This window comes from Gracilinanus agilis, unplaced genomic scaffold (assembly GCF_016433145.1).
Source record: "Gracilinanus agilis isolate LMUSP501 unplaced genomic scaffold, AgileGrace unplaced_scaffold46283, whole genome shotgun sequence".
In the NCBI taxonomy this organism is placed as follows: Eukaryota; Metazoa; Chordata; class Mammalia; order Didelphimorphia; family Didelphidae; genus Gracilinanus; species Gracilinanus agilis.
The window spans coordinates 1-10,830 of NW_025380559.1; the positions used below are offsets into that span (position 1 = coordinate 1).

Sequence of the window (10,830 nt, forward strand, 5' to 3'; positions counted from 1 at the left end):
TCCTCCTCCTCCTCCTCCTTCTCTCCCATCTTAGAATCAATACTGTGTATTGGTTCCAAGCCAGAATAGCATTAAGGACTCGGCAAATGGGAGTTAAATGACTTGCTTATGTTATGTGAACCTAGAACCTCCTCTCTTTAGGCCTGACTCTCAATGCACTGAGACACCTAGCTGTCCCCAACTAGAAAACTTTTCTTGCCGTTTTTAATCCTAAACCATGGTCCTCATAGATTGATGCTGCATCTCTGATTGCTGCCTCTGTGATGGCTGCCCCTTGTGCTCTGGCCCTGTCCAAACTAGTCTACCCAGAAGTGGAAAAATCCAAGTTCCAGAATAAAGAGAGCGTGAAACTGTCCTATGGGTAAGTTTGATGAGATCATCTGTGTATGTATTGAGGGGTTGAGGGTCAGGTGCTGGAGCAGGAAGTGAAGAAATAGGAATGATAAGCATGAAGTAATAAGGATAAAAATGGGCTTCATGGAGTCTCACCATCCCTTGCCTTATTGCCACATCTCACTAACCCTAGGAACACTTCTCAATCTTTCCTATTAGCTGAAGTTTCTCTTTCAAAACCTTTCTCTTTTTCTGTATTTTCCCATTATCTAAGAGCTTCTCTGATTTTTCAGGCTACTTCTTCAATATATCTAATTTCTTATTCTCATTTCCGAGGCTCCTTGGGAGCAGTGAGGTCAATGGAAAGAGCCCTGAGTTTGGGATTATGGGATCTGAGTTTGGATCCTGGCTCTGTAACTTAGTATCTTTTTTTTGGGGGGGGGGGAGGCTCAATTTATAAGATGAAATTTATTTATTTATTTAAACATTTATTAATATTCATTTTTAACATGGTTACATGATTCATGCTCCTACTTTCCCCTTCACCCCCCGCACCCCACTCCCCCCATAGCCAATGCACATTTCCACTGGTTTTATCCTGTGTCGTTGATCAAAACCTATTTCCAAATTGTTGATTCCATTGGTGTGGTAATTTCGAGTCCACATCCCCAATCATGTCCTCCTCATCCCATGCGTTCAAGCAATTGTTGTTCTTCTGTTTCCTCTCCTGCACTCCTTCCTCTGAATGTGGGTAGTGTCTTTTCCATAAATCCCTCAGAGCTGTCCTGTGTCATTACATTGCTGTTAGTACAGAAGTCCATTACATTCGATTTTATCATAGTATATCAGTCTCTGTGTACAGTGTTCTTCTGGCTCTGCCCCTTTCACTCTGCATCATTGTAACTTAGTATCTTGATGACTTGGGGTAAGTGACAACCTTTCTAGGTTGCCTCATTGGTAAAATGAGGGGGTTCGTATCAATAGCCTGTTAAGTCCCTTCCAGATCCAAGTCTATAGTCCTAAAATGCTTCAACAGTGATCATATTTCTAGCTGACATTCACAAAGCTCTCCACAGTTTATGAGATATCTCATAATACTCATGATCTCATCTGAGCATCACAACAACTCTATAAGAGAAGCTAAGTGGTTTCTGTTGTTGAGTTGTTTTGGTCATGTTTGATTGATTCTCTGAGACCCCATTTGGGATTTTCTTAGGAAAGATACTGGAGTGGTTTTCTATTTCCCTTTCCAGTTCATTTGACACATGATGGAATTGAGGCATTAAGAGAATAACTCAGTGTCACACAGTTATTCAGTGTCTGAGGCCAGATTTGAACTCAGGAAAATGAGTCTTCCTGACTCCAGACCCTGGTGCCCTATACTGTACTACCTAGCTGCCCCTAAGATAGACAGTACAACTATTATTATCTACATTTGATAGAGGAGAAAAATAAGGAGATCGAGCGATTTGGCCAGGGCCACATTTATTGGGCAGCTAGGTGGTACAGTGGATAGTGCCCTTGGTCTGGAGTCAGGAAGATCTGAGTTCAAAGCCAGCCTCAGATACTTGTTAGCTGTGTGACGCTGGGCAAGTCACATACCTCCTATTTCTCTTAGTTCCTCATTTGTAAGATGGAGACACACTGGAAAAGGAAATGGCGAGCCACTCCAATATCTTTGCCAGTAAACTTCATGGTCAAAGTCCATGGGGTCATGTAAAGTCGGACATGACTGAACATCAACACTGTATTTAGTAAGAATTTGGATTTGAACTTAGTTCTCTTGGACTCCAGATCCACTATCGGATATCTATTTCTTACTCATGAGAGTGGAAAGTTCACTGGAGATTCAAAGCCATGTGGTCTTGGGTAAATCATTTGCCCTCTGTGGACTCCAGATTACTCCTTTGTTAAATACAGAGACCGAATCAGATGGATTCTGAAGTCCCTCTCGCAGCTCTAATATTCTATGATATATATTTACATAGTCTTTATTTTTGTTTTTGTTCCATTTCCATTCTCTTCTTTCTAGTCTTACCTCTGGACCTTTTGCAAGTTACTCCTTACATTATGAGAAATCTCATCCTTCCCCTCTCCAATCCTCCGTACCCTATTTTTCTTTCTTGAATGCCTGAAGCTTTCGGACAGGCAGGCTATGCAAGGCTCTTCCTGACCCTTTCCAGTTGAGTCTTCCTGACTCCAGGCCCTGGTGCCCTACCTAGCTGCCCCCAAGATAGATAGTACAGCTATCATTACGTACATTTGATAGAGGAGATCTGAGTTATAGCTTGAGTACAGAAGCCTCTGCTCTTCCTGGAGACTCATGATTAATATGATCATTCTTGACATGAACTCAGGGAGGCTCAGAACCTTTTGGAAGCCACCACAAGTGGAGCCGCCATCTCTATAGGGGTCATTGCAAACATTGCTGCCAACCTGATTGCGTTCCTGGCCGTGTTAGCCTTCATTAATGCTGCTCTGTCCTGGCTGGGGGAGATGGTGGACATCCAGGAGCTCAGCTTCCAGGTAACAACAACCTTAGCCATCCAGGGGAAGGGCCAGTTTTCCTGGCATGTGTCTAAGAGCCAATCAGACCTGGGCAGGAGCCCCAGGTCCCTGCCAGTCCCTGAGTGCAGTGCAAAAGACATCAGTCTGGGTGGTATCAATGAGGGAGGACTTTGGGGTAGGATGAGTGGTCCTGTGTAACCACAGCTAAATCACTTCTCTGTCTTTATTACCCTACCTATTAAGTGGGAAAAAAAATAATATGTTGAAGAGAGATTTAAACTTGTTCTGTTTGACCCTAGAGAGGAGATCCAGGACCAGTGGGTAGATTTGGGCAAAGAGGCAAATTTAGATTTTATGAAAAGAAAAAGTTAAGGGTCAGGAAGATCCAAGTTAAAATTCAGCCTCAGACACCAGCTGTGTGACCTTGGGAAAATCACTTAAATTCTGTTTACCTCATTTTCCTCCTCTGTAAAACCTCACAAGGTTGTTGTGAGGAACAAATGGGATACTACTTGAAAAGTGATTCACAAAATGCCCGGCACATAGTAAGCACTATATAAATGTTAGTTATTATTTATATTATTGTGAATAATTGGTGAGGAAAGTTAGGTAACTCAGTGGATTGAAAGCCAGGCTTAGAGATAGGAGGTCCTGGGTTTAAACCTGGCTTCAAATACTTCCTAGTGGTGTCACTGTCTACAAGTCGCTTAACCCCCACCACTCTTTTGACTCAGAACCAATGCACAGTATTGATTCTAAGATGGACGGTAAGGGCTTAAAAAAGAATAATGATAATTAGTACTATCTAAAAATAGAGTAGACTGGCAAAGTAGGTTGTAGGTTGTAGGTTCCCCCTCATTGAGGCTAGGTGACCATTTTGGGGGGATATGGAGCAGGGATTCTTGTTTGGATGTGGATCAAACTAGATAAGTTCTGAGGTCCCGTCCAGCTCCCAAACTCGTATCTCACAGGGTTGGTTGAGGAAGGCATTTTATAAGCCCCGGGGTGCTACATAAATGAGAATGTGTGGTCCATAGTAGAGGATGGGCCCTAATGGGACTTGGGATGTGGCCCTCTACCTTTCTTCTGCTTAGGGAAGGTTACTTTTTTTTTTAATTAAAAATTTTTTAAATTTTGAATATTTTCCCCTAGTTACATGTTTCATGCTCTTTCCCTCTCCCCCCAAACCCCCTAAACTCCCATAGCCAATGCACAATTCCACTGGATTTTACATGTATCAATGATTAAGACCTAATTCCATATTATTGATAGTTGGACTAGAGTTATTGTTTAGAGTCTACATCCCCAATAATAGTCCCATCAGCCCATGTGTTCAAGCAGTTGTTTTTCTTCTGTGTTTCTCCTCCCACAGTTCTTCCTCTAGGGAAGGTTACTTCTTGAGGGAGACATGCTAGGATGGGCAGACTCCCAGCCCTTGCCACTAACTCTTTCTTTCGTGGACTTGCCTCCTTAGCTCATCTGCTCTTACATTTTGCGCCCTGTGGCATTCATGCTGGGAGTGGACTGGGCAGATTGTCCCGTGGTGGCTGAACTGCTGGGCATCAAGCTGTTTCTGAATGAATTTGTGGCTTATCAGGAGCTGTCCGAGTACAAGAATAGGCGTCTAGCAGGAGTTGAGGAGTGGATTGGGGACAAGAAGCAGTGGATTTCCGTAAGTGCTATAGGCAGATGGTGACGGTGGTACTTGGGCAGTGGGAAAAGTCAAAGGCCTGGGAATAAGGGCACCCAAACTCTAGTCCTGACTCTGTTAACTCAGTGAGTGAGTGACCTTAGGCAAAATGCTTTCCTCGCATGAGGAAAATGCTTTCTTCCTCAGTTTCTTCATCTGTAAAATGGGGAGAATAATAGCAACTGTCTTATGGGTTGTTGTGAGAATCAAATGAGAAGTCTGAGGTACTATACACATTATAGCCATCATTTATTATTATTATTATTATTATTATTAATTTGTGTCCAAAGTGTTTTGCAAATTACAAAATGTCATTTTGTCCAGATTATTATTATTTTTGCAACATTATTTTGCCACTGCCTACCTGTCCTTGTCTAGCTGTTTGTTCTGGACAACTGAGGCTATTTCTGCCTGAGGCATTTAACCGGTGGAGGGTGCAACAGCTGTTCCAGCCCCATTTTTTTTTTTTTTTTGGCCAAATCACTCAATCTCCTTATTTTTCTCTTCTTTCACTTCCAACCCCAGTTCCCTGTGTTTCTTTGGTTTTGTTAGCTACTGAGGTCCCTGAGGCTCTTAGGAGGTCATCTCTTTATTTAACCTCTAGGACAGACTGCCACAGGGAAACATTCCTATTCTCTCAGCTCTCAAACACATTTGCCTTCAGGCTTGGCCCCTGCACTAATTGCCTGATTGCTCTCACTGACCCTTTAAGGTCTTAGCTGTAGCCATGGCAAAGAGACCAGATATTTGTTTTCATGTTCTTTTGTCTCTGAAGGTCCAGGGACTAGACTTTGTGAGGAGAAGATCTCAGGTAGGAAGGGATTGAGGGCCTCAGCTGTGGGTGTCACATCCACCTGAACTTTCCCCTTTTGTTATGTCTAGTTCCACAGATACTAGGCAGGGGTCAAGACTGTGCCTGGACTTTCTGGGTACTCCTTCTGGATCTTCTCCGGAAATAAGGAATGGAAAAATTTCTCTCCCCTTAACGTAGCTGAGACAAAGTTAAAATCTTTCAAGAGGAAGGTTCAAAAAAATTTTTTAACTGATAATTTGTTTTTTAAATCATCTACATTTCCCCCTCTATGTATTCCTTCTTTTTCCCCCTCCCAGAAAGTTATCCCTTATGGCAATTTAAAATTAAAATTAAAAAAATTTAGAAATAAGAAAGGAAAGATTTTAAAAATCAACAAAAATCTATCAAAGCATTGAAAAAAATTTGGTTATATATGCAATGTTTCATATCTGTGGACACCCCACCCCCCCTTCACCTTTGTAGAAGTGTGGAGATGGGAGACTGAAGATGGAGGAGAAGGACTAGGGTGTCTTAGGAGATATGATTTGGGTGGGGAGAGCTAGTGAGAACTTTGAAGGCTGTGGTGAGAAGTCTACCAGCAATTAGATTTTGTTTTAATATCCAATATTCCAAGTACAATATTTAATAAGATTTATTAATATTTGACTTGAAACAAAAATAAACTAATAAAGGCTAGAGAAACAGGAAGAACTCACCCAAGCCACCCACGTGGAAGAGAGCGACAAAGGCATTCCCCAAAATTTAAAACAATCACGTAAAAGACATGTAAACAGAAAGGAAAAGGGAATTTTGGGGTGAGGGAAGAATTCTGGGAGATGAAGTCTAAAGGATACAAAATTTCCACTTACAGTATGTCATGCCAAGATGATGGGCAGCCATGGGAGGTTATGGGGTACGGGGTCCTAAAAAGGGCCATGGCTGAAGCTCCCTGGACCCACGGTATGCCAAGGAGCAGATGAGAGGCCAAAGTCAGGTCAGGGAACCATAGTAGGGAGGAGATCACCTCTAGAGTTTTTCCGTCATGTATTTTATTTGTTTTTCAGATCAGAGCAGAAATTATCACCACATTTGCTCTCTGTGGATTTGCCAATTTCAGCTCCATTGGGATCATGCTGGGAGGTCTAAGTGAGTTCCAATATTTGAAATCAGTATTTGAAAGCACACTGTCAAGGGGATCAGCACCAGGAGGCCAGGGTTCCATTCTGGACTCTGCTACTAACAAGGCTGTAATACGGGGCCTCTCATTGAACCTGCTTGGGTCTCCGTTTCCATGTCTGTAAAATGAGATCAGACAAGACGATATCTGGAGTCTTTTCCGGTTCTGACATTCTTTGGATCTTGGCTTCTAAGATTCTATGACCAGTTCGTGCGGCTGAAGCTTGGGATTGACCCGGAGGGGTCTGGCACCATGGCTCTCCAGGCTCCTCTACGGAGGAGAGGCAAGGATGGGGCCACAAAATGCCAGGCTCTCTACCTTTGGTTTTGGGGAGAATGTGGTCACCAGCCCAATACTAGCTTTTGATAAGGATAAGAGGGAGGGACTCAAGGAGAGTGGGCTTTGTATGAACTTACCTGGGGTGGAGTCATCACACATCAGCTGGGGTGGAATATAATGGCCATATGGAAGAATCTAGGGTGATCCATACCCATTATCCCAAGATGGATGGGGTACTGCTAGACTGATATTTCTTTTTGGAATATGTTTGGAGTGACTGGATTCTCTAAAATTCTCTCTGGACAGTGGGGGTTGGCTAGGGGAGAAGGGATGAGGGTTGGCAATAGAAGCTTGAAGTTATTACAGGTTCCTAAATCAGATCATTGTGGGAGGGGGTTTAGGGGTGATTTCAATGGGGTCAGTCTCTGAGATTTGTACGCTTCTGAGCCTTCTCTTATATTTTAGGTTTGTATGCCAATTATGGTAAAGCCTATGCGATGGGGTTTTGAGGGAGTGATACCCCTAGTAGCATCCTGAGTCCATTCATTCAAGAAATTTCTAAGAAACGATTGTACACAAGGCACTGAGAAGATACAGAGTTTAGGAAAAACAGTTTAGGTAAAAGGCAAAACGGAGTCCTTACCTTCATGGAACGTATGGACTAGACTAGAGGTCAAAGCTAAGTCAATGAAGGAATTCTGAACCACAAGACAACAACATGGGCAACGTTTACTCCTTTCCAAGTTTTCAGAACTGGAGCGAGGGGGCAGCAGATATAACTAATGTGAGGGGTCTCACACACCAAGCCTGGGTTATTGAGTCCCTGGGAGCGAGACTCAGCTTTTGCCCCTGGTCTCTTCTCAATGTTTCTAGCCTCAATGGTTCCCCATCGGAAGAGTGAGTTCTCCAAGATTGTGATGAGTGCTCTACTAACTGGTGCCTGTGTATCCCTGGTCAATGCCTGTGTGGCAGGTAAGGTACTTCTCCACAGGCTCCTGTCTTAATGGAAGTGAATGATTTGATCAGAGTCTCTTTCTGTCCCTTGGTGGGAGGACTTTGCCTTAGAAATGCCCTAATTCACCTACTCCTTCCCTTGTGGAATCAGCTTAATTTTCCCAGGGCAGAGTGGTTGAAGTTTTGATTCCAAAGTCCCAGGGATTATGGTCCATTGATAATATATAAACATATATTAGCAATTTCTTCTTCATCTTTCACCCAGGAATCCTTTATGTGCCCAGAGGGCCAGAAATCGATTGCTTCTCCTTCCTCAACACAAGTTTTACGGACAGCAGCTATGACAGCTATGTGTGTTGTAAGAAGGTCTTCCAGAGGTGAGGGTCCTGGAGTCTCTGCCTGGCCATCTGGGGTGGGATTTGAGGGGAAGGGAGTGATGCCAGTAAGAGTATAGTAAAGTAAAAAGTAAAGGCCCTAGGGATAGGTAGGGTGGTGAGAAGGAGAAAGTTATAAATTTCTTTTTTCCTTTTCCTTGGCATTTTTTTGCGTTTACTACAGGATATGCAGGGAAAGGAGCTGGTGATTTGGAGAATCATGGTGTTGACTGGTGGGAAGGGGAAAATTCTAATTATAGGACCAGAGCGAAGGAGAAGGAGAAAGGGGGCAGCCTTAGTCATGTCATTTGTTAGCAGGGTATGATCTTCAATTCCTTTCTTGATGGCTTTTAAGCTCCAACCTACGTAACTTCTCTTTTTCAGCATGATAGTCACAGGTACCAATTCCTCCTCCTTTGCTGGCTCCAGGATGGATTTTACCACAGATATGTTGGACAATTGCTGCAAATTTTACAACCACACTGCCTGTGCATAGTATGAGTATCAATTCTCTTTTCAGGACTATTCTGCCAGAGAGGCAACCTCTCTACCTACCAGTCCCATTCCTTATTTTCTCTAGTCTTCATTTAGCTCTTAGTCATTAACATTCAAATGAGCACTTAAAATGACTTATAGTTAGTGGAAAAACTATAGGCTTGGTGGTTGGGATATCAAAGTTCTAGGCCCAGTTCTATAACAAAAGCGACTGTATTAGTTGGTTAAGTCAATTAAAATCTCTGGGCCTTAGGTTCCTCTTGTATAAAATAAGAGACTTAAAATATAAATACCAAGACTGGCAGAACAAAACTAGAGAATTTAAGTAATTCAACCTCAGAAAAAAGAATCAAACAAGTTATAAATAACTCTTTCTTTATAAATAAAGAAAAATGACCAGCATGAGATAGATTTACATTCCATCCAACATTCAAAGAACAATGAATCCCAATATTATGCAAACTTTCAGTGAAAGTAGAAATTTATTCTATGGTATAAATATGATCTTATGATCCTAATAGCTAAAATAAGTAGGGAAAGAGCAGAGAAAGAAAACTCTAGGCCAATGTCGCTAATGAATACTGACACAAAAGTATTGAAGGAAATATTAGCAAAAATGCTATAGCATCATGTTAGGAATACCAGATTGATTCAGCATTAGGAAAATATAAATAAAATAGTCTATTATTAAAACAAAAATAACATGATAACATTAATAGTTGCAGAAAAATCTTTTGACAAAATACAACACATCTATTCCATTAAAAAAATTAAAAAGCACAGATAAAAAATTTCTTTAATATGTTAAATATTTTTAAACATCTCAAACCAAGAGTCAGTATCATATGTAACAGAAAAATACTAGTAGCCCTTCCAGTAATATCAGAGTCAAAGCAAGGATGTGTACTATCATCATTGTTATTTGAAAACTTAATAGATATCTTATAACTATTACAATCTGATAATAAAAATAAATTGAGAAAATAAGCACAAGCAAGCAGGAAACAAAATGATTGCTTTTTGAGGATGACATCCTGAATTAATTAAAGAATCCTATAAAAAGGAATTCTTTAATTTCTTTAATTTGATGGGGGACTGAGAGGTTCTCTTACCATAGAGATGTGTAGGGATTAACCAGTCCACAGTGACAGGAAGGGGAAATGGGGGAGCCCCCTACTGAGCCAGCATCTGTTGCAGGCTGTCAATTGTTGAGAGTTAGGCGAGGGAGTTGTTGGCGGTTGGTTGGCAAGTTACTGATAGAGCTGGCAGTTGCAGGGAAGTTGGCTGCTAGGCATGAGTTGGTCTTTGGGGGTTGGTTGCTGGTAGTGTGGGTTAGCATTTAGTTATATAAAAATTGGCCTGAGCATACTGAGGGGGCTTTTGGCTTAAACCTTGAAAGGGTTTTTGTCTCTGGACCTCGAGGGAGCAGGAGTCTATCTCTGAGGCAAGGGGTGACTGGCAATTAAACACTATCAGTTGAAGGATGAACCTTATTTAAGGAGGTCATAGATGGTGGCTGTTTATTTATTAGTGTAGATTAGTTAGTGAATCAATTTTAGGTAGAGTAGGTTAGATTAGGCCTGGTCTGGCCAGACAGAAGAACCTGTTCTTGAAGACAGTTAGAGTAGGGTTTTTAGAAATTTTAGGTAGTATTAGGAATTTTAGATATATTTATAGGGTATAAGATTAGTAATCTCTCTTTCTATCTTTCCCTCCTTTCTATATTCTTTTACAATCTCTATTTTAATTAAACTAACTTGTTAATTGTTAAAAGCTGCTAGAAGTTTTCTCTGGTTTAAAGGGATAATATTAATTTACAACTCTACTATATTCTCATTAAAACTTAAATTATTAAAATGTGCTCTCTTAATTTTTCTTTACAGTATGAAGTCAGACCTCAGATTTGTTTTAATTTGCAGTTCTCTATTTTTCATATAACTATATATAATTTTGCACAACTTCTGAAAACTTCTTGTTCGTGTCATTTGACAATTCTATTAATTTGGGACTGATCAATTTTCTATATTTTTGAGAAATTAGGTCTTTATCAGAGAAACTTGCTGTGATTTCCCCACTTAAGTTTCCTTCTTTCCTTCCAATCCTGATTGGATACATTTTGTTTGTGCAAAACTTCTAAAATTTCATGTAATAAAAATTATTTATTTTACTTCCTTTAATCAGTTCTACTTTTTGATTATAAATGATTTCTTTGTCCATACATCTGCTT

At 41.0% G+C, this 10,830-nt stretch overlaps 1 protein-coding gene across 1 annotated transcript; it reads left to right on the plus strand.

Annotated features, from left to right (window-relative positions):
- Positions 1–230: 230 nt before the first annotated feature.
- Positions 231–8,604, plus strand: LOC123255429 (sodium/nucleoside cotransporter 1-like; the record flags this gene model as incomplete). Its single annotated transcript, XM_044684223.1, has 7 exons — positions 231–361; positions 2,691–2,859; positions 4,316–4,513; positions 6,389–6,470; positions 7,654–7,752; positions 8,000–8,111; positions 8,493–8,604. Coding segments are annotated over 7 exons (903 nt in total), but the record flags the coding sequence as incomplete, so codon positions are not given.
- Between the last annotated feature and the right edge of the window lie 2,226 nt (positions 8,605–10,830).